At 40.2% G+C, this 23,086-nt stretch overlaps 1 protein-coding gene and 1 long non-coding RNA gene across 7 annotated transcripts in view; one reads left to right on the top strand and one right to left on the bottom strand.

Moving 5' to 3' along the window:
* PHF2 (PHD finger protein 2) overlaps positions 1-23,086 on the top strand; it is a 190,624-nt gene that overhangs the window by 114,933 nt on the left and 52,605 nt on the right. For both annotated transcript variants that reach the window (XR_004232575.1, XM_031956790.1), the window contains exons 3-5: positions 8,221-8,335; positions 16,131-16,291; positions 20,535-20,676. Coding sequence is in view for 1 of the 2 variants with exons in the window: in XM_031956790.1 (XP_031812650.1) it covers positions 8,221-8,335; positions 16,131-16,291; positions 20,535-20,676 (418 nt within the window). In the remaining variant the exon portion in view is untranslated. The remainder of the gene's footprint in view (positions 1-8,220; positions 8,336-16,130; positions 16,292-20,534; positions 20,677-23,086) is intronic.
* LOC116421977 overlaps positions 802-23,086 on the bottom strand; it is a 34,811-nt gene continuing 12,526 nt past the window's right edge. For 4 of the 5 annotated variants that reach the window (XR_004232581.1, XR_004232583.1, XR_004232582.1 and 1 more), the window contains 3 exons: positions 16,477-16,644; positions 7,577-7,678; positions 802-899 (listed from right to left, as the gene is read on the bottom strand). This is a non-coding gene — a long non-coding RNA (uncharacterized LOC116421977). Of the gene's footprint in view, positions 900-7,576; positions 7,679-14,618; positions 15,230-16,476; positions 16,645-23,086 lie in introns of those variants that run through there. The other variant, XR_004232584.1, reaches the window with a different exon arrangement.

Raw genomic sequence — 23,086 nt, 5'->3', positions numbered from 1 at the left:
TCAGTTTCCTCATCTGTAAAAAGGAGATCATAACAACACTCGCCTCCCATAGTTCTTGTGAGGATCAAATGAGATCATATTTGTAAAAAAAACCCTTAGCACAGTACCAATACACTGTAGATGCACTCTAATTCTAGCTCAGCCTTCTGAAAGGATTCAGACAATAGAATTAAAAAATTTAGCAAGCCTCTTGGGTGCATCTAAAATGTAATTTTAATTGCTTTACACAATCTTTTCAGGAATGTATCCCTAGGATGAGATTTGGAGTAAGGAGGGTTGACTCAGGTACCCACAGATCCAGGTTGTAGGCAGCCTTCCCAGCAAAACCCTTAGAATAGTATTAGGGCAAGACTCCAGCAGGCATTTTTTCCAGCTGTCCCAGCCAGAACAAGCTTGTGCTCCATTTCCTGTGTCCTAGGCTCTGCAGGAACTGGAGATGCTGTTCTGCATCGTTTGTTAATCAGCTATTATTCAAACATGTGTTTGCACAAGTCAAGTTATCAAACAGTATCAATTGTGTATGAAAATGAATAGGTGCAGCTCCAGAGCTCATCGTTTGTAGCCAAGATTTAATTGCAAGGTTAGTGAAGAGAGGCCCACACTGATTGCTTTAGTTATGCAATGTGTGTGGATTTCTAAAATATACTTTTGGCTCATGCCTTCTCTGATGTATGTTTCCCAGATGCTTAATGAAAAAGGCGTTTTCCACTTTCTTACTCTTTATTACAAAAACAAAACAAAGCAAAAAAACTTTCTCAGTGGCTTAGTATTGAATTCCACGCACCTTTTTCTTGGGATGTGAAATCCAGGATCCTTTTGCTTTGTCCCAAATCTGCGAAGGCTTCTCCTTGTCGATAACAGTAGACTAGAACACCTTCTGAAGTCTTAGCCTATGGAAACTAAAGGAAATTTATATTTTCCCTTTGGGTGAATTTTAAATCAAGTTGATTTACATCAATTTAAATTACTAGCCAGGGATACCAATTATAAATAGTGCCTTCCTGCTGTGAAGGAACCAAGAACTCATCAAATCCTTGGTTCCTCTTTGTCTGTCTATGAGATGGATCTCTGTGAAATGGACAGCTCTTCCTTTGGAACGCCTACATAGGAAGCCATGTTGGTGATAACCTTAATATAGCACCTCTGAGCTGGAGAGGATCTTAGCGGGCCAACTAGCACATCCCCCGCTCAGTGGGGAAATGCTTTCTAACATCCCCAACAGGTGGCCCACCAGCTTCTGCTTGGACCCTTCCAGGGATGGGCTGGCTCCCAGGCAATTCCCCCCCTCCCCTCCCATAACTCAGATGTAGCTTCCATTTTTAGAAAGTCGACATGATACATTTTGAAGTTGTGATTTATTTTGATGTTTTATGCCTTCTTCAGATTACTGAGCCATGATAGGGTTATTATGTTTAACCAAGCTGATAGAAGTAGATACTTGTCAGTCAGTTCTCAATTCCCAACTGTTCAAATCTTTGATCTCTGAGACAGAGGAAGGGAATAGGAGAGGATAGGGAGATATTTTTGCTGAGTTATAGAGTGAGAATATATATCACAATGAAAAGAAATTCAATTCTTTTTTTTTTTTTTAAGTAAAGCAATATGCTTATCTATCTTTTGAATACAGGGAATATATGTACTGATTTTTTTAAAAAATCTTGTATTTTCCTTTAAATATGAAATGAGTTTGTAAAAGCAAAAATTGGACTTTGAGCCAGATTGATATCTGAATTAAAAAAACGTTGTGTTGTGTTAACTCAGTGGTTACTTTCTTCTGGTTCATTCAAAGACTACAAAAATAGTTTCCTGCTTTATTTAGTTCCAAATGATTTGTTATTTTAGGATATTGAAATTGTCCAAAGAGAGAACATTTTCTAGCTACGTATATAGATGATGCTATGTATGTTAGAGACGACATCACTATTTCAATAGCCTCTAATGAATCCAAGTGCTTAAAAGAGCATTTCCTTTTACATCAACAAATTATCCCTTCCCTCTCCCTCTCTTCTCCCTTCCCTTCTTATCTCTTTTCTCCTAGTACCTGTATCAGAGCCAGCTCTTCTTTGATATTGGTAGTTAAGGCCAATCATATTGATTAGTATGAGTATTCCAAGAAATGAGCTGGAAATGATGTATGTCTCATTGTAATCCTCTTAATAACAGTGATGTAAAAAAAAGACTTTCTTTCTCTTCTCTTTTCTGTTCATAATATTACCCCTATCTGCAGCCACAGCTGCACCATCTGCTCACTTTTATATAATACTCTATGCTTTACAAAGCACTTTTTTCACATAATCTTGTGAGGTTAGGTAGTAAAGGTTTTCTGTCCTCATTTATGAGATTCTTAGGCAAACCAGAAAAAATACCTTTCCTTAAGAATCATGCAGATATAATCAGGATACCCACTTCTGAAGAGGAGGACCTTCAAGTGACTACCATTAGAAGTCAATAAGGAGAGGTGGCTGAGGAGAAGAAAGGAGAGCTATGATGGCTGCATCTCTCCTTGGGCTATAATTTGCCTGAATTGTGTTCATTTAAGACTCTTCCCTTCCACTTTCTTCTTTTTCTTAGACCTGCAATTGACACTGACTTTGAACCAATCCTGTTTTAGTTTCTAGAGGCAAGGTTGACATCAGAAAGATAGCAAATGATGGTGAGAATGCTGGCTTTTTAGTTAGAGGACCTGAGTTCAAGATCTTGGGACTCTTCCATCTCGGGATTCTCTGTACTGAAATTTGTCTTCTCCAAAGTCCCAGTGACCTCCTGGCCATCTATTCATTGCATATTTTCTCCTCTCCTCCTTTCTCGAATAGTTTGTACTGTCGACTCCTTCCTTTATTAAATTCTTCCTTCTCTTGACTTCTGTCATTAAGCATTCTTTCTTGGTTTGGTACCTCTTTCTCAGTCAATGTTCCACTCATATAACATCCAGTCTCTTATTCTCTGCTTTTGTCCAGAACATACTGCCTCTGCTTAGAATGTACTCTTTCCTCACTTCTGCCTCTTAGAATCTCTAACTTCCATTCCCAACTCAAATATTATCTCCCACAGGAGATCTTTCTTGATCCCTCCTCCCCAGCTGAAAAAGTGAATCTCTTCTAAGCTTCCATTCTTTCTCTCTCATATTTCTTAATACTTTTGAATCTCTTTACCTGGATGTCCTGCTATCATTTGAAGGTCAGCACATTCAAAGCTTCAAAATCCCCAATTCATTTAATGATATCCTTATTCTTATTAAGACTCAGGATCATCATCTTGGAGTCATCTGTCCTGTGCCCTTTTCTTGATCTCTAGTGATCTCTTAGAAACCTCATCAATTCACATTAGTTCAGTTATTATCTATATAGATGAGTCCCAAATATAGTCTCTCTTTTGCTTTCCTCTTGGGTCACCAACTGCCCATTGGACATTTCCAATTTGATAGCCTATGGCCATATCAAAAGTCAACCTCCTAGGTTATCTTATACCTGTTTTGTTTTTCTTGAGCCCTCTTGTCATTTCTCTATCTCCATCGATCCTTTTGGAGATTTCATCAACTTATATAAAGATAACTCCCAAATCTATATCTTAAGCTCTGAATTTTTCTCTGGTGCTCTAGTCCCACATCAGCAACTGCTTGGGCATCCACACACATATGGATCTTTTGTAGATTCAACATGTCTGAAATACTTCTCTCTTCCACCACCTGTCCCAACTATCCAACCCAAACCTTTTCTATAATTGCCTGTTTCTGTTGAAAGCAAAATACCCATTCTAGTCAATCAGATTCACAAAATCGGAATCATCCTTTATTCTTCACTCCCTATCCCATCCCCAACAATCCAGTTAGTTAACAAGTCTTATACATTCCTTTCCTACAACAGTTGGAATCCATCCTCTTCTCTCATCACCTCCCTTGGACTATTATAATAGTTTCTTAATTTTTCTCTCTGCCTTGAATGTCTTCCTTTTCTAATCCATTCTTCATATATTCACCAAAGTGACTTTCCTTTTAAAAATTAAAACAAAATTATTATTTTTTCTTCCTCTCTCACCCCTTCCCTCCAACCTGTAATGAACAGAAACAAAAGAAAACCCAAGTAACTATTATGTGTAGTCAAATGAAGCAAATCTCTTTTGACATTTCCACCTCCTGGCTTCCCTCAAGTCCTAGCTAAAATCCCTCTTTCTGCAAGACTTTCCTGGTCCATCTCAGCACCTCCATCTCAGTTTGTTGACTATTGACTGACAAGTTTCTGATCATTTTCATATTTTTTTTGCTCCTAGCAAGAATTATGGAGTGTGGAGCAGCCAGGTAGTACAGTGAGTAGAGCACCAGCCTTGAAATCAGGAGGACCCGAGTTCTAATCTGGTCTCAGACACTTAATACGTCCTGGCTGTGTGACCCTAGGCAAGTCACTTAACCAATTAAGCAAAAAAAAAAAAAGCCCCAAACCAACCAAACAGAAAGAATTATGGAGTTAATGGACTTGAGCCCTTTGAGCCCACTCAGATACTGGGTTACTCCCAGGGACAGGATTCATCCTATGAAATATTCTAATACACAGGTCTAGTCATGTTATTCCCCTACCCTAAAACCTTTCATGATGACCCGATCTGAACTTTGAATATAAATACAAATACCTTACTTTGGCATTCAAGGCTGTACATAACCTGGTTTCAATCTCCCTTTCCAAAATTATTTCACATTACTTACATTTGTTCTTATTGCATTTGAATCAAATCACTCTTCAACTTACCCTCTAAATTATCCTCCCCTCCTATCTGTAAACTCCTGTTGGCTGTGACTGATGTTTGGAACAGGCTCCTTCCGTCTCCCCATCTGTGGACATTCTCTCTTTCTTTCAAGGCCCCTAAACTGAGCCTAGTATGTGAACCCTCTCTGAATCTTTCTGGCTAGACATGATGGACGTAGAGATTTAGTTTTGCTGCACTGGCTCCAGAGGCAAGAATGGCCTTCAACCTTGGACTCTGTAAAGAGCACTATATGATTGAGTAATACACGGGCAGAGCAAGCAAAGGCTTGCCTTAGAAGTAGACATGAGTCCGAGCACTCAGTTCCATCTTTTATGTGAGCTTTCTATGTCTGCTTCATGACTGATGTTAGGATGAAGTTAGGGAGTTGTAGTTCTGTGTGTTCCATGAAGCCAGCCCCTCGCCTCCTCCCCTTTTTTCTCCATCTCTCAGTTCTCTGAGCAGACTGCAGAAGAGCCCATAAACCCTGCCTGTAAAAGAGCTTCCTTGAGGGGGTTTACAGTAGAGATAATGTGTGTCGTCTGCTAGCCCGAGTCACCTGTGACCAGAGCCCACATAAAACGCTGCGGCAGCTGCAGGGCCAGCTAGCACGTATTGGGTTACAAACCTCAGTATATCCAGAGAGGAGACTTGATCCTCTGACTCTGGTATCACCCTTTAATGATTATCCTAAATCGGATAGGGGATAATGAGCCCTTCACCTCTGCTGGCTAAACTTTTCTCTGCTAAACAGGATGGTTGTTTGTGATTCTCACGTGCGCCAGACTTCTCTGTGTCGTGCTGGCAGAATATTTCCTCCCAGTGTCTGACTCAGCAGAAAGAGGTGTGTGTGTCTATTGATGGGCACCTCCCATCAATGTTTTAGGAGCTCAATGAATTTTCATAATTTTACAATTTTAAACTTGTTTTGCTTAGGCTTAGAGGGCAGAACCAAAGGTGAGGTTGGGAGTGGAAGAGAGATCTGTTTTATCTCTGTATCAAGAAAAACATTCAAACAATTATGCTTGTTCAAAAAGGGAATGACTTGCTTCTTATTACAGGACTTTAATAACAATAATGATAATAATAACACAACAATAATACAAATGATTAATAATAATAATATCACTAGAGAGTACTTTAAGATTTTCCCAACACTTTGCAAATATTATCCCATCTTATCCTTATAAAAACCCTGAGAGGTAGATGCTATTGTTACTGCTGTTTTATATACGAGAAAATGGAGGCAGGTAGAGGTAAAGTGACTTGCCCAGTGTTTCACAACTAGTGTATAAGGCAGGATTTGAGATCTTCTTGACTCCAGGATTGATGCTCTAGCCATTGTGATGCCTCAGTGCCTAGAAGCTATTAAAGAAGGGATTCTTGGTCAGGTTTGAGTTGGCCCGGGGTCACCAAGGTCTCTTCCAATTCTAAGCTGTTGTGATTCTGTACATACTGTTCTTTCCAAAGACATTCATGTTTGTTTTGGGGTCTCTTTGTCCAGAGAGTTTGTACTAATTATTATTGTCTTAATATCTCCATCTGGATAGCCATCACAGAGCCCTGAGGGGTAGTGAAGGAAGTAGTTCAGAAGGCTTCATTCTTTGCAGGATTTTCGTGTGTGGTATGAGATGAGGAATTCTGAGTGGTCAGAGCTCAGAGATGGAAGCTCGAGGATGAGGGAGAGTGAGGGGGAAGGGACTGAAAAAGGCCATTCTCTCAGTCATTCCCCTGCCTCCAGCACAATTGAACAGAAACAGTCTCAGATTGTTGTCTACCCTAATTTTGAACGTCTCCAGGGAAAGAAATTAGATTAATGTTCCCAATGTTCTCTGTTAATGTCTTTACTGTCAGGATTTCTCTTGTTTTTCCCACAATGGATATAGAGCACAGTTGGTTACCATCCCCTATGTAATAACTCTCAGTATTCTGAAAGCAGTTATTACATCACCCCTCAGTCTGCTGTTCTCTCAGCTTAATTATTATTGCAATTCTTTGAACCTTTCAAATCCTTTGGGTACTGTGAGATGCTGAGTCTTAGCCCATGGGAGCATCCTTTCCAAAATCTGTGTTCTGTCAATCAATAAATCAGTCAATCAACAAATATTTATTAAGTACCTACTATGTGCCAAACTACAATGCTAGGCACTGCTTAGCATTTTTGCCAAGAAATGTATATCATTTCTGATTTTTCTAGAATATCCTAAAGGAGATTTCCTTAACCTCACAAGCTTTACATGAGAAAAATAATTGGCAAACTGCACAGGACTATATAAATGTCAGCTGATCATGTTTTACTAGAAGTCTGGCTACCGGAAATAATAAGGTGTGAATGATGGAAAAATTGTCATTAGTTCCTACAACCTGAAAATTCCACTATCAATTTCTCATTAGAAGATGCTTTCCCCCCATCTTTTTTCTTTTTAAAATAATGTTCAAGTATCTTTTCAGATCTGAATTTAGGGCTTATACTTTTATGACCTAAAGAAAGATTTCTATGCATTCATATGGTGCTTAGAGAATTAATTTATTCTTTCCCTACTAAAGATATCTCATAGCGGCTCTCTAACTCTTTAAAATTAATTTTGCTGTGTGAGGTTAGAATTAGAACAGTATTATTTGTTTGTGGACCACTAAAGCCACTGGAAACTTGTGCACATACATTTGTTGCCCATCATGTATTCTATAGATATGGCTTTCCAAATGAAAAATAGCGCCAGAGGATGCTTCTTATGCTCCTGTAACCTCCTATGGAAAGTATTAGCCTTGGCTCTGTGATCCCAATCCCACACACTGTCCTCTCATTCCTGGCTGGAGGAGAAGAGGCTTGGATGAATACTACCTGTGGAGTTGGAGGATCTAGTTCTCATCTTGCTGCTGCTGAGGCATTAACTGTGGGACCTTAATCGAATCATTTCATCTCCATGGTCCTGAATTTCCTGATCTGTAAAATGCCGAAGTTAGAAGCATCAGATTATGATTATGGCCCTGCCATAGTGTAGCCAGAACTAGATTAAAATGTCACTGGGAAATTTTTAACAAAATAAATAAAAATACAATAAAGCATAGATAATGTTAATATGTGATTTCTTAAGTCAGGAGATGTCTCTGCAGGGATCCATCCATCCTTCCATCTATCCATCCATCCATCCATTCATCCATGTATCCATCCATCCATCCATCCATCCATTCATCCATGTATCCATCCATCCATCCATCAGCAGCCCCAGTTTCTGAGTATGACACAAGTGTACTACATGGTCTTTGAGGCACTTCTGCTACAAATCTTTGACCCTCTCATCATTGCTCACCATGTACATCTGGGGAAACAGGAGGCTGGAAGCTGGAGCACATGGAGAGCTTAGGGGGCCGGGAATTACTTTCTGGGAGTGATGCTGGGGGCTTTGAATTGCACCCCCCCCATGGGTTGTAATAGTGACTTCTGCCATGTTCCTTTTTACCGACCCTATCTTATCTCTTTTCCAGTGAAAAAAAAAAGAAATTGGCATAAACATGACACTGGGCAGACAACAGATGTCAAACCTGTCCAGAATGGGAGTCAAGTGTTCATCAAAGAGCTGAGGAGCCGAACCTTCCCCAGGTAGGTACAGGCCAATGAGGGCAGGTGGCTATGAGGTCATGGCCCCAGTTGTAGGAGACTCTGGATTGGGGGGATGAAGATAGCTCTCACCCCTTTTTAAGTGAGAGGATCATGGGGAACCAAAGGGTCAGTATGCCATTGGAATGCTAGGTGGTGAAACCTTTTCTAGCCGAGTTTGTGAGTTTGGTGGCATCCAGATTAACTCAATTAAGTTTCATAACTGCCAGTTTTCTACTTTTTAGGATGAGAAAATGAATCGTAGAGGCAGTGTGGTATGGTGGCTAGGGTGCTGGATTTGGATTCAAATTCTTCTTCAGATGCTTAATCATTCAACGGCCTCTCTGTGCCTCAGTTTCCTACTTGTAAAATAAAGTGGTTGAACTCAAAGGCCTGTGAGATGTCTTCCAGCTCTAAATGCTATGGTTCTATGATCTGCAAAGTCTTTTCCCATTTTAAATTTTACAAAGAGACAGTCTTGTGCTTAAAATGAGCAGGTCTAGTTATCTGGCTATAAAAGGTCAGTTTAAAGAACAGTTAATTCCATCGCCAATGGAGCTGTGTGATCTTGAGTAAATTATTTAATCTCTTTGGGCTTGAATTGCCTAAGAAGTAGGATGGGTCTTTATGTTCCAAAAGGAAGGGAGTGAGGCAGGATATCATTTTGATCATTGATAGCTCTGTGGTTCTGTGATTAAGAAAACTCAGCTGTCTCTAATAGGGAAATTGGAATCTGGATGTCTATAGAGGGGGGTGGAGGTGGCTGGGCTTGTGGGAAAGGCAGAGAGATTTTTTTTTTTAATAATATGAATTGCATTTAAGAATGTGAAAGCTCCCTCTCCATATTCCTCCCCCTAACCCCATGGAATCACTTTCTGATTGAAGCTGCCATATCAGGATTGCTTCCTGGGATTAGGAAGTTAGCCTCTATGTATCCCCTCAGAATTAGGAGAATAAGGATGTCTCTCTTCTGGGGAGCTTGAAAAACTTGAATGGGGCATGGGCTGGAGATTTAGGGAGGGCCTGTGCTCACCCTGAAGGACCATGAGAGATAATTGAATCATAAGTAAATAAAACCTATGAAACAGAATTAGATTTCCCTTTCATGTCAGGCGTGACGCGAGTGCCTGTAAAGCATTCTTCTGGATAATGGTTAGCTTCGTTTCAACTTGGTAATGATGACTGGAATTAATATAGCACTTTAAAGTTTGCAGTGAGCTTAACTTCCTTCCTTCCTTCCTCCCTCCCAGAAAAGTAATTCCTTCTTTCTTTCTTGGATGACATGACTTGCCCAGGGGCACCCGGCTAGGAAGAATTAAATATCTGAGGGAAGATTTGAACTCAGGTCCTCTTAACTCCAGCCGGGTGCTCTATCCATCACACCATCTAGCTGCCCCCATTATTTCTTTCACACCTCACAACAGACCTCTGAGAGAAAAGGACTGTGATGTTTACAGATGGGGAAACAGGCTCAGGGAGGTCAGAGGTGGAATAATGTTTTTTTATTCTCTTTTTCTATTATGTCTTAAAGCTTATTCTCTTAAAAAAAATCAAGATCAGACATTAGGTCTTATATTTTCCCTAATCAGAGGTCAAGGAAAACTATTGCCAACATATTTTGTACAACACTAATTTTGCCCCAGGCCTCCATTTGGGACCTGACAGGTCAATTATCAAGGGATATGATCATGGAAAATAAAGAAACTGAGGATTTAAACCTTGTTCTATGACTCCAGATCTGTCGTCTTCTTCTTCTTCTTTTTTTTAAATACGTTTTATTGAGGTTCTTAAATCAATTTCATCACTTCCTGACACACCTGACAAGCCATCCTAAATAGAAGTCTTTCTTGTTAAATTAATAATAATAATAATAATAATAATGGCTTGTATTTATATAGCACTTTAAGGTTTGCAAAATACTTTGCAACTATTCATTCATTCAATAGTTCTGAGAAATAGTGCTATTATCTTCATTTTACAGATGAGGAAACCCAGGCAGTCAGATGTTAAGTTAGGAATCCAGGAGAGCAATATTAAGTATCTGAGACAGGATTTGAACTCATTTTCTACTTTTTTGTAAACCACCTCTTTGCTGATTAGTGTAGAAATGCTTCTATGTCTCTTGAATCTGAAAGTTATGATTGAACACTGTATTAAGCAGAGTTCTGAATATTGTTTTCCATTATGTTGTTGTGACCGTCATGTAAATTATTCTCCTGGTTTTGCTCTAAATCAGTTAATACAATCTTCCAAAGTGTCTCTGAATTCTCCTTCTCCTCCTCATTTCTTATGTGTAATAATATTTGATTAAGTACTGGTCGTGGAGTCAGGAGGACCTGAGTTCAAATGTGACTACAGACACTTACTAGTTGTATGATCTTGAGTAAGTCATTTAACCCCAGTTGCCTCAGTAAAAAATATTATATTCCATTCATGTATCCCAATTTGTTTAGTCATTTCTCAATTAATAGGTGTGGAAATTTTTCCTTTCAGTTTTTTTCTGTTATAAAAATGTGCTATATAATTATTTTTGCATAGATGGGATTTCATCAACCTTTCTCTGCTTCACACGTAACTCCTTAAATCCTTGCACACTCAGGAGAAAGAGAATCCTTAGCTGTTTTTGAGCTGGGAGGGCCAGAACAGCCTGGGATTTGTAGAGTCCCTATTTTTTTGGGTAGCTATTTTTTTCCATGTCATATTTTAGGCATTTTGCTAGCAATGTCTATCAATCAGAGCATATCTGAACACTTTTCATAGAAAACTTTTTAGTTGCCCATTTGGAGCCAAAGATATTTTAACTCTGAGTGGTTATAGTTATGGGAGTTTCCTTAACACCTGTCATCCCATCAGAGTTTTAAAAAGTGCTCAGCAGATAAAGTGCCAACACAATTCTGTGTTGATGAGGAGCTTGGCTCTGCTGACCTTGAAAATGGGAACCTGGGAAAGTTGCTCCCATATAGTCGATGCTGACAGGCAGACCTGAAGATGAGTGGGTGGGAATAAGGCTGCACGGGCCAGTTCCTCTGCTCAGATTTATTGGTGAAATGATAGGAGATCAATGAAATGAAAAGGACCTTGAAATCGTGTAGCCCAACCCCTCTCATTTTACAGGGAAATAAACTTTCCTAGAGATGGGAAATGATTTGTCTATTTGGCACCCTGGGAAGCACCATACAAAAAAAGTAGAACAATTGTTCTATTCAAGCTCTCGCTTCCCTTCAGGTCCAGGGGTCTTCAGGGAAGGGATGGGCCTGAGGACTGTATTGTAGCCACTTGGATCACACATAATTGGAAGCAATCTCAGAGACCATTCAATTCACCTTGTTCATTTTATGTCACTTCATGCATAGTATATACATAACATATCCAAGACCTCATTATATTTTGTCTCTGAATCTAGTGCTGTCTTTAAAAATAAACTTTCAATAAATGAGCATTTCTTTTTATTTTCTCTCTTTCCCATCTCCCCCTTCTCTATTGGAAAAAAATAAAGAAAAAACCCCTTATAATAAATATGTATAATCAAGCAAAACAAACTCCACATGGGCCAAGTCCAAAAATGAATGTCTCATGCTACATATTTAGTTTTATGAGATAGATACATCTGTCATCATTGGTCTCTGTAATGGTCATTGCATTGATCAGGATTTTTAAGGCTTTCAAAGAGATTTGTTTTCACAAGGTGGTTGTTATAGAAGCTCTCCTGCTTCTGTTCTCTCAGATAGTTCTCCTAGGTTACTCTGCAATCATTCATTTCATTATTTCTTATAGCACATTAGTATTCTATTATATCCATATTCCATAATTTGTTAGGTACCACCTCCGTTTTCAGTCCTGCTACTACAAAAAAAAAGAACTTCTACAAGTATTTTTTTTTTATATGTCCTCTTCCACTTTCTTTGATCTCTTTGGGTTATAGATCTAGTATCAGTAGTGCTGGGCCAAGGATTACACACAGTTCAGTAAACTTTTGGGCATAATTCCAAATTGCTTTCCAGAATGACTGGAGCAATCCATTAATCCTGCCAATAGTAGTACAATGATTTTCCTGTTTTTCCAAAGACCCTCCAACATTTTCTGTCATTGTCAACTTTGCCAGCCTGATTAGTATGAGATGGCACCTCCAAATTACTTGAAATGTGCATTTCTAACTATTAGTAATTTGAAGTATATGTATATATTTTTTGGTATGACTCAGTGCTATTTCTATGATTCCACAATTCCCTGGATGATTAGTGATTCTCTATTGCCCTTGCAGGAATTGATCCATGGAATGAGCAATGGTTCTGTCCCTGACTCTTGGTCTCATTGGGAATGTGGGATGGTTAAAACCTCTGTGTGTGGGGAAGATGGGGAGACTTCAAAGCTTTTCTTTCCTTGGTCTTTTCCATTTCCCATGTGCTGGTAATGGTATCACTGTCTCCCTTAATTCTCGTGATTTTCTGTCTCCCTATGTGGCATGGGGGAAGGGTTAACAGAGATGCTTCCTTTAGCTTTCAGGGGTTCTTCCCCGCCCGTATTTGAGACCACCTGGAGTGGCAAGGGAGTGATACCATGAGTCTGCACCAGGTTCACTTTCAGTCCTTTTCCTATCTTTGACTACCAAGGTGGCCTTCATCAAATGGCTTAACCTTCTCTAGGACTCAGTTTCCTAATATGTAAAATTAGGCTATAGTACTTCCTTTTCTGCTTATCTCACTGCTGCTTTACTCCCTTTAGCAATAAGATCCTTGAGAATGAAGATTCCTTCATAATTTGTATTTCCATAGACTCACTCTGTGCCCAGCATCTGATAGACACTTAATGAATCATTGTGGATTGGTTGATTGATCTTACAGGGATGCTCTGGTGATTAAATAAGATAATTGATGGGAAAGTTCTCTGCACCCTGGGAAGCACTATACAAAGGGGTGGGACAACTGTTCTATTTAAGCTCTTGCTTCTCTTCAGGTCCAGAGGTCTTCAGGGCAGGGGTGCTCTTGAGGATTGTACTGTAGCTTCTCAGATCACACATAATTGGAAGCAATCTCAGAGACTATCTGATCCAACCTCTGTATTTTGCTGAGGAGAAACTGAGTGGCAGAGAGGCTACATGAACTTCCAGTGCCATTGCCAGCAGCCTTTCCAGTATCCCCCTCAGTGCCAGTAACAGTAACATGTCCCTCAGTGACAATAATCCAGTTTCCCCCCTTTGTTCATTCAGTAACTGACCACTATTGATGGCTGTGATCTCTTTCTCTATCTTTTGCCTCAGCTTTTCTCTTCAGTTCAGCCTTCATGGGTAGAAAGTAAAGTTTTGGAAAGATTTGGAGTCAGAAGACTGGGTTTCACTCTTTGGTGCTGCCACTTGTTTCATATATGGAACTTTAGCAAGTCACTTACCTCTGTGGACCTCAGTTTTCTCATCTATAAAATGAATACATTGGACTAGATCAAGGGTTCTTAGCCTCTTTTTTGTTATGGACTTCTTGGAGAAGTCTAGTGAAATGTATTTTCCATGAAACCCTTCTCTTATAATATTTGTAAAATGCAAAAAATAAAATATATATTCCAAAGGAAACTCATCTTGCTAAAATATAGATATCAAAATATTAAAATTTCCAAGTTAAGGGGTAACAGGTTAAGAACCTCCTGAAAGGATGATCTCAAAATTCCCCTTCCACTCTGATTCCTAAGGATCCTTCTGTGATTCTTTAGGGGAAAGGGGAAAGGAAACAAGCATTTATTTAACACAACATTATTTACCACCATGTTATAGACATGACTAAGTACTCTACAGATATTATATCATCTGATATAGGGAGACTCTATCAGACAACACAATCATCCTGAGGAGAACCTTATAGCCCCTTCCTCTACTTTCTTTCCCCAGCGGGGAAAATATTAGAGCTAGATCTGTTCTCGGGTTCCAAACCAAAAGCCAGTGATCTCTCCCCGCTCCCACTCACTCAGTCCAATAAGATTCTTATAGAGGAAAGAACATAGATTCTGTGTTTACACCTCAGCCTCAGCATCCTCACCTGCACCATTTATTCCATATGGGACATTGACAAGTAATGTAAATCTTTTTGGGCTCCAGTTCCTCATCTGTAAAAAGGGGAGGGGGAGGTTGGATTAGATTACATTCAGCATTTCTACCAAATATAACTCTATGATTCCAGGAACCATAGTGGTAGACTGGCTTCTGGGTTATTGGTGGATTTGTGGGAAGTTACTGCAGTGACCCAATGCTCTCCACACGAGTTTCCTTTGTCATATATATTTTATTTTTTGCATTTACAAATATTATAAGAGAAGGGTTTCATGGAGAATACATTTCCCTAGACTGTAGGGAAAGAACACTGGTTTTGGAGTCAAGCCTTGAGTTCTAATCCTGCCTCTGATGCCTTTTCTCCTTGTGACCTTCACAGGTCACTTTTTCTCCCTCTCTTCCCCACTGTCTTCCTACCATTCTCCTACACCCCCGTCCCCCAACTTCTGGCTTAGAGTTTCTTGGGTGATGGTGTCCTCCACTGGCCCTCTGTAGTTTGGGAAATGCACAGTAGAGGGCAGGCAAGGATTAGTCACCACCGGGCCTTTCCCACACCAGGCTGGAGCCTGGGAGCGAACGTGAGGCTTCCCGGGAATCCTGCCACAGCGGGGGTGTGATAAGTAAGTCCTCGAGAGCTCCCCGGCTTTGTGTAGTGCCCAGGACCTGAAGCTCAGAGGGCAGCTCTGCGCCTTCCTCTTTCTCCTCCTGCCTCTCCTTTCAGAAGCCGCTGCCAGGGCTCCAGGGGCAAGGGAGGGCATTTTTCTTGGTGATGTTTAATGAGTGGTGTCCTGGCTGATGGAGGAGAAGCCGTTTTCTGAGTCACAGTGCTCCAGAACTGCTGGCCAGCCTTGGTCCTCCTGGAACTGCAGGGGCAGGAAGGGGACATGGGAGCATCAAGCCTTGGGTGACTGGCAGACGGGAGAACTTAGTGACTTAGATTTAAATTCTGTTCCTCCTTAGTTTTGTGCCTGCAGTTAGCATCACCTTCTGCTCTTAGCATCCTCTTGGGGGCGGGAAGGCTGAGGATGGAGGTTGGGGTTCTTAATCTGAGTTCCAGGACTATAAAAATTAGTTTATGGCTATATTTCAATCTTATATATTTTATTATATTCAATTACCACCACCACTATAGTCAGATGCCTATAGATTTCACCTGACTGGCAAAGGGGACTGTGACCCCAAAAAGATTAAGAACTCTGGCAGCTGGAGGAAACGAAGGAATTCCAGTCTCAGCCCTGCCATTGTTATTGCATGACCTTAACTGAGTCATATAGTAATGATGATGATAATATAAGTGATGATTTAGCTAGTGTTTATAAAGGTCTTTAAGATTTGCAAACAAAAATGATTTACAATTCACTTTGATCCTCACAACAATCCTATAAAATCAGGATTATTTTTCTTCTCATTTACAGATGAGGAGGTCGAGATTTCCACAGATAGGCAGACAGAGGTTAAATGACTTGCTCAGGAAGTGTCTGAAGAGATAATTTGAACTCAGGTCTTTCTGGCTCTGTGTCCCCATGCTTCTTCAACTCCATCCCCTAACTACTACCCTACCATGCCACATGCATGTAAACTTATTGGTTCTTAGGCTTGGTTCTCACCATTTGAGCTGTTCTCTGCAGCCAAGGACAGTCTCTGAGTCTCTGGGTCACTAGGAACACCTCTCTTTGGGAGAGACTGGGTGCTCCTGGTGGGTTGTTTGGGAATGAGTGGACGTGTCTTCTCTAGTAAGCCTGATGTTTCCCTCCCCCATTGCAGTGCGGATGATGTTGTCGTCAAAGTGCCCGGCAGCCAGCTGACCCTGGACTACCTGGAGGACCGCGGCTTCACAGAGCCCATCCTGGTCCCCAAGAAGGATGGCTTAGGGCTGGCCGTCCCAGCCCCGACGTTTTACGTTAGTGACGTTGAGAATTATGTGGGTAGGTACTGCATTCATCAGTCCTCGGAGGCTTCTGCCTGAAGTGGGCTGCAGCCAGGGAGAGCCAGGGGGACCCCTTGTCTGTATCCTGTTAGATTTGTGAAGATCCATACTTCAAAACCGACATATTTGACATAAGGAAGGGGGTGTTTCCAGAAGAGGGCATATGTCCAAACTTTTACTCACCGCCTCCTAGTTTCAGAGTTGAAGTGCTCCCACTGTGGGGAATAGAAACAGAGAGCTGGCCTCCAGGGTGGGAAGATCTAAGTTCTGTGGGAGCCTGGGAGAGCCGCTTGACCTCTGTGTTCCGTGGCTCTGTGAGATTATATACTGCAGAGAAGATGCTGACCTGCACTGATAAAGAAAGGTTCATCATGGAATTCCCCAAAGCAATGCGTTCAGAGATTCAGTCATTACTCCTGTACTCCAGGTATTATACGAGTCTCCGTAGACTAAAGACAAAAGCCAAATGGTTCTTGCCCTCAGTGAGCTTACATTCTACTCTGGGGTCATAGTCTGGACTCGAATAGCATGCATGTAATATAAGTATACACAATGTATAAGATATTGTAATTACCTATTGTAGGTAATACACAATGTATCAAAAGATAAATATAAAGTAATTTAGAAGGTATAAGGGGACTGATAACTGAGGGTGTTATTAGAAAATACCTTTTGAAGGAGATTGTACTTGAACTGAATCTCAAAGGGAACTAGGGATTTCAAGCCCTGAATCAGGCAAAGAGGGAGAGCATCCCAGGCATGGGTGGTGTCAAGGTGGGAAATGGAACGTTGTGTATAGGGAAGATCAATTAAGCGAGTATAGCTACAACATGGAATGAATGGAAGGGAGGAATGGGAAATCAGCTGGGGACAGGGTAGAGACATTGTAGGTTTCACTTTCGAAAAACATTTTTTTCACTTAAGATGTAATTCATTGTAGAATTCCTTATAAGCCATCCTGAGATATTTAAAATTTGATTCAAATCTTCCTTTTACATATAACAATTTTTATTATGAACTTACTAAACATAAAAACATGAATATTTTAGTATATATAGAAAAGGAAAAGAGGATTGTATATAAAGCTACAGACTTCTATTTTATATATATATATAATTTTTAAGTGACAACTTAATACAATAGTAACAAAACTGTCCTGCTTGTTTTTGTATTATAGGAATTTCCTTGTGTTTTCTTCTATGTATTTTTAAAAATGTTTCAGGTTTTCAGTGATGAAAGATGTTTTCAGTGATGTCCCTTTTTCCCTCCCTCTTTCCTTTTCTCCCTCCTTCTTCCCTCATATTTCTCTAGTTCTCCAATTGATTCATTCATATGCCCAGCATAACTTCTAGACCCAAAGCACAAAGCTTTTACTTTAACAGAAGGTGATAGTTGAAGCAGTTTACCTGGGATGCAATGTAGCTCTCTCCCATTACTTTTACCAAGCAGGTGTCTGAAACTCTTATAGCTTTGGTATCCCTGCAATCCTCTAAGTTCTTCCTGCACTGTCTGAGCCCCTGGTCCCTACTGTGAAAAACACTTAAAAACAAATAAGCAATAGAAAAGATGAAAATTATTTGAAAACCTATTTCCAGCATAAAAATCTTGAATCATCTTCTCTATACAGTCAGTGAATCCTGTAGACTAGTGGTGTCAAATTCAAATGGAAATGATGGGGCCACTAATTGGTACATAAGGGTATTGCTAACTGCATATTGACTTAGTTTTAAATGTAACATTATGTTTTATTGTATTTTTATTTGTTTTTCTCTTTTTTCTTCCTTCTTCCTTCCTTTCCTTTCCTCTTTCCCTCTCTTTTTTCTCTCCCTCCTTCATTTCTTCCTCTCCCCTCCTTTCCTTTTTTCCCCCCTCTCCTTTCTCTCTCTTCCTTTCTCCGTTTCCCTCTTTTCCTCTCCTTTTTTCCTTTTGTATTTACCTGTTTGCTTATGTGTTGTTTATTCCCAATAAGCTCTTTTGAGGGCAGTTTCATTTTTGTCTTTTTATTTCTATATGCCTTATACATAGAAGGTACTTAATAAAAGTATGCAGATTTGAACTGAAGTAGCATAGTAGAGATTGGAGTAAAGTTATTTTGGGACTCTGATCCCCATGGTTTCCATTTTACCCTTCACAGTTGCCAAATGCTATTTCTAATGTCTTAGCACTTTTTGCCAAGACACAGAAACAGAGTAAGTCACACACACAGAGACAGGCAGAGGTAGAAAGAGAGAGAAAGAAGGAAAGGAGAAAGAGAGGAAAGAGAATGAGAATATATACTTGGGGAAATAATGTTACTCCTGTACTTGAGTCCCAATGGCTCCTTATTCCTTCTAAGATAAAATACAAATTTCTCTGTTATTTAAAGTTCTTCCATATCTGACTTAATTTTTCCTTGAGGAGTTCAAATTACTTGCCCTTATGCACTCTATGTTTCAGGTTCTCTGGCTTACTTGATATTTAATTTTCTGCCTATGTGCCTTTGCATACACAATCTCTCATTCTAAATGAATGAATGGATGGATGTATTGATGAATAGGTGGATGGTTGGTTGGATGGATGAATGAATGGATGGATTGATGCAGATGAATGAATGGATTGATGAGTGAATCGTTGGCTACATGAATGAATGAGTTATTGAATGAGTGTAAAGGTATTTATTAGGCACCTACTATGTGCCAAGCATTGTGATAAGTGCCGAGAGTACAAATACCAAAGCTAAAACTACTTCTGCTTTCTAGAAGTTTATGGTCTACAATTTATATATGGAAGTGGTAGCCAGCAAGGGACACTTTCTTCCAAAGTTACGGGATGGTACATGGAGCCATAAGTGACTAGACTGACACACTTATAAAATATGGGCAGTTAATTTGATCATGGTTCATATTCCAGAACTGTGTGGAGAGGTTGTACTTCATCAGTGGAGGAGGTGGTTGAAGAAGAGGTAGTAAAGTGAAAGATGAATAGGGTTTCTTTTTCTGAAAAATGATCCAAGGCAGTCATCAATGAGATGAAGTCACAGAGCAAAAGTTCCTCAGGGTCAGATCTCTGGTATAGATGGCAAAGTGGTTGGGAAGGAAGCTGCATATTTCTAGTATCCAATAATATTTAATAAACATTTACTAAGTGCCTACTATGTGCCAGGTACTATGGTAAGTACTGGAAATTCAAATATGAGTAAAATGGAAGATATTCCCTGCCCTTGAGAAGTTTCCATTCTAATAAGGAAGATGACAAGTACAAGTAAGCTGAAAAGAAGTGGAGTGGGGGAGAAAGGAGGTGACTGGTGAGGAGCCATTATGGAAAGTGAGAATCCTGGCCTGGGTACCTTCCTTAAAGAGAGTTTCTGGGAGGATCCCTCTACCCTCCAGTCAGAGGGAGGGACCCCAGAGATGAAATTGCTAGTGACTTATCATGTGTTTGTCTTTCTGATCTGGGCACATGTTGTTTCCTTCCTGTAGAAGATAAGTTTTCTGAGGACAGGGATAGTTTCATATTGATCTGTGTCTTCTTCTTGCCTTTGTCAGCACCTGTCACTTATTAGCAATTCAATACATGTTTATTGTATTGCATTGAATTTAATTTACTCTGACTCCTATTCTCAAAGGAGAGGGATTTTAGGATCCCATTACTTTGCTGCTTGCTAGTCATCCTCATAACCTGAAAGGAGAGTAAATATTATCTAGAGTAGGGTTATTTAAACTTTTTCCACTCGTGACCTCTTTTTGTTCAAGACATTTTTACACAATCCTGGGCATGTGGGGAGAGTTGTGCACTGGAACTAGCTAAAGGTCAGTTATGCAGCCTTGCAAAGAATTACCAGCTTGAGGCATATCCTGAGGTTCTTGAAGCCCTGAACCTTCTTAGGGGGCAGCATCCTGGGTTTTTAATCTTAATTTACAAGATTGAATTGGAGTAGAATTAGAATCCAGAGCCCTAGAATCCTGTTAGACAGTAAAATCTCATTGCTGCTGGCTGCTTCTAACGTTTCTATGTGTTGTGCATGTGTCTGTTACTTGTTGGCAGCCACATAACAGATGAGTATGTCCCCATCTACAGCAACAGACTGATGGCAAGTCAGGTAGGTTGAAGAGTGTCTTTTTCTCCAGTTTAAGTTGAACTAGATGGCCTCATCTAGCAGTCTTATCTCTCTGGGTTTTGTAGATTCTTTGGTCAGACCTGACGACTCTGGGCTTTCTGGTATCAGAGGTAGGGGTTCATCTATCTCTTGCTTGAATTCTCAGGCCCAGAGAGAAGTGTGGATGTGACCGATGTCACCAAACAGAAAGACTGCAAGATGAAACTAAAGGAGTTTGTGGATTACTACTATAGCACCAATCGGAAACGGGTCCTCAACGTCACTAATCTGGAGTTTTCTGACACCAGGTGAGCTAGCCTTGCACAGAGAGCCTTCGTGGAGAGACTCAAAGCATCTCTGTTCTCTCTGGGGTCCTTGGCTCCCTCTATTAATGAGAAGCTGGTTGACACCGGATTTTGGGAAATTGCTTCTCCACTGCTTAGAAATGGCTTAATTTCTTATTCTTCTTGGTTACTTCAAACATCTGAAACATTTTGAGAGAGATGAGAAACAGCTGACAGAGTATAGAATACTGAACTCAGTTAGGATGAGCTGCTGGGTACAGATGCTGTCTTGGATGTGTAACTAGCAAGACCACTAATCTCTTTGATCCTCTATTTTTTCTTTATAAAATGAGGATTTTGGAGTAGATGACCTTTAAATTCTTTTCCAACTCAGTCTAAGATCCTGTGATCTCAGTGGTCTGGAAAATTTATCCCTCCCTGTTATCTTTTCCATACCATTTTCCTTCTCATTTGGAGACAGGCTATGAAGAAATGCCAGCAGGCTCCTGTGAATACTTGGCCCTAGGAACAGGGGAGAGCAGTGTTAAAAAAGAACATTTTGGCTTGACCTATAGAAAGACTTGTTAAGATTTAGATCTGCCTTAAGTGGTAGTGAATTCCCTCATTGTAGACCTTCAAACAGTGACTGGATGACTTGTCTTTGACAGGAATGCTTTAGAGGCAATTCCTGTTTGTATACCAGTTAGATGATAGGACTTGAAATGTTCCTTCCAACTCTGTGATTAATTATCAAGTGGGGACTTTCAGATTCTGGGGGCTACCTCAGGTTTGGAACAGTAGCCATTGTGGACAGCCTTATTATTTTGATTTTCTGATGTGGACTGCTTGGTAATTCATAGTGATGGGTGGGACTCTCTCTGTTTGCTCCTTCTGATAAAGAATGGTAAAATTATGAAATTGCCCAGATTTGTCCTTGGCACCATTATTTAAACTCCTGTTGCCATTCCATCGTATCACTGTAGCACAAAAAGTTCCCAGGGACCCATGCTTTCCCCATCAGAATCTCCCACTCTGCCTTTGTTCTGGTGTCTCACTGGAAGTTCTCTGTGCTAGAGACCTTTTTTCTTCTCCCATATAAGAAACTGTGTTTATTAAAAAGATTCTAATAAACTAATTTACACTAAGATATCCTTGAATAATAACTTAATATGTTATCTCTTCCAAGAGAACTGACATCCCAACTAGACTCAAGAAATTACACTGATCCAGAAGGTAGAACTAAACTGAATTGGTAGAAATTAGAGAGGCAGATTGATTTAAATCAGGGCTTCTTAACCCAAGCTCCATGTCTGTTGATAGATTTAATGGGTGTCCATGAACTTGGATGCTAAAACAAATCATATCTTTATTTCATTGTAATTGGTTTCTCTTGTGATCCTATAATTTTTTGCATTCAAAAATAGTATTCTGAAGATATGTAACCCCAAAACGGATAAGAATGCTTGGCTTAAATGGAAAGGGAGCTGTGGTGTGATTCCAGGCTTTGCGTAAAATTTGGTGTTATGCAATGCAAATATCTTCAAACTACAACAAGTCTATCATTATTAGCTGAAAGCTCAGTCCGATGGGGAACACAGGCAGCAAAAAATGGGAGGCAACATGATTTTCAGGAAGAAGGTCATGGGCTGACCTCTAGTTAATGGGGGATCTTGGGTCTCTCTCCCTTGCCCTCAATTTTGCCCTTTTAAAAAAATAAGCCAGTGAATGGGCAGTTAGGTAGCAAAGTGGATAGAGCACTAACCCTGGATGGAGTCAGGAGGACCTGAATTCAAATCTAACCTGAAATCCAGAGATTAGATGATCTTTAAAGTTCCCTCCTTGCTGCAAATCCTATTCACTATCTTTGCAAGTTTATTCTTTAGTCGGGGAAATCAGATTTAACCCATGAGTCACCTGTAATACAGGTCTGCGGAAACACTGTGCATGTGCCATTTGGTTGAGAAAGAGACAGTTCTCCAAACAGAGTATGGAGTCAGTCAGGGAATCTGGGTTCCAAGCCTAATTGCATAAATCTTTGGCAAAGCCTTCCAGTTCTCTGGCGTAATCTGCTCATTGCTAGAGAATAAAATCATAGAGAAGCCGTCTTGGAAGACACGTCAGATGTCTGCAGCTCGGCTAGCATAGAAAGAAGGCAATGTGTCGGACGTGATCTTTTCTAAAGAAAAAAGAGAATCCAATATAGTCGGAGGGTACTGGTAGCTGACTCCACTTTTTCTTTATAGTCATTACTTCTTGCCTGGCTTAGCTTTCACCTCTCACTGGTGTGGGCTGGATTTCTCATCAAGCATTCAGTGATTAGAAATCGTTTCAGAGAGGAATTTCATAGTTTCCGTTTTTTTGCAGAGGCAGCAGTAGAACAAAGTCGTTCTTCCCTGGGCCAGGTGGGACTGTCCTAGACAGGATGCGGCATTAG

Source organism: Sarcophilus harrisii, chromosome 1, assembly GCF_902635505.1.
Source record: "Sarcophilus harrisii chromosome 1, mSarHar1.11, whole genome shotgun sequence".
In the NCBI taxonomy this organism is placed as follows: Eukaryota; Metazoa; Chordata; class Mammalia; order Dasyuromorphia; family Dasyuridae; genus Sarcophilus; species Sarcophilus harrisii.
Note: the sequence above shows the minus strand (reverse complement) of the source record. Positions and strands in the feature narration are given on the sequence as shown.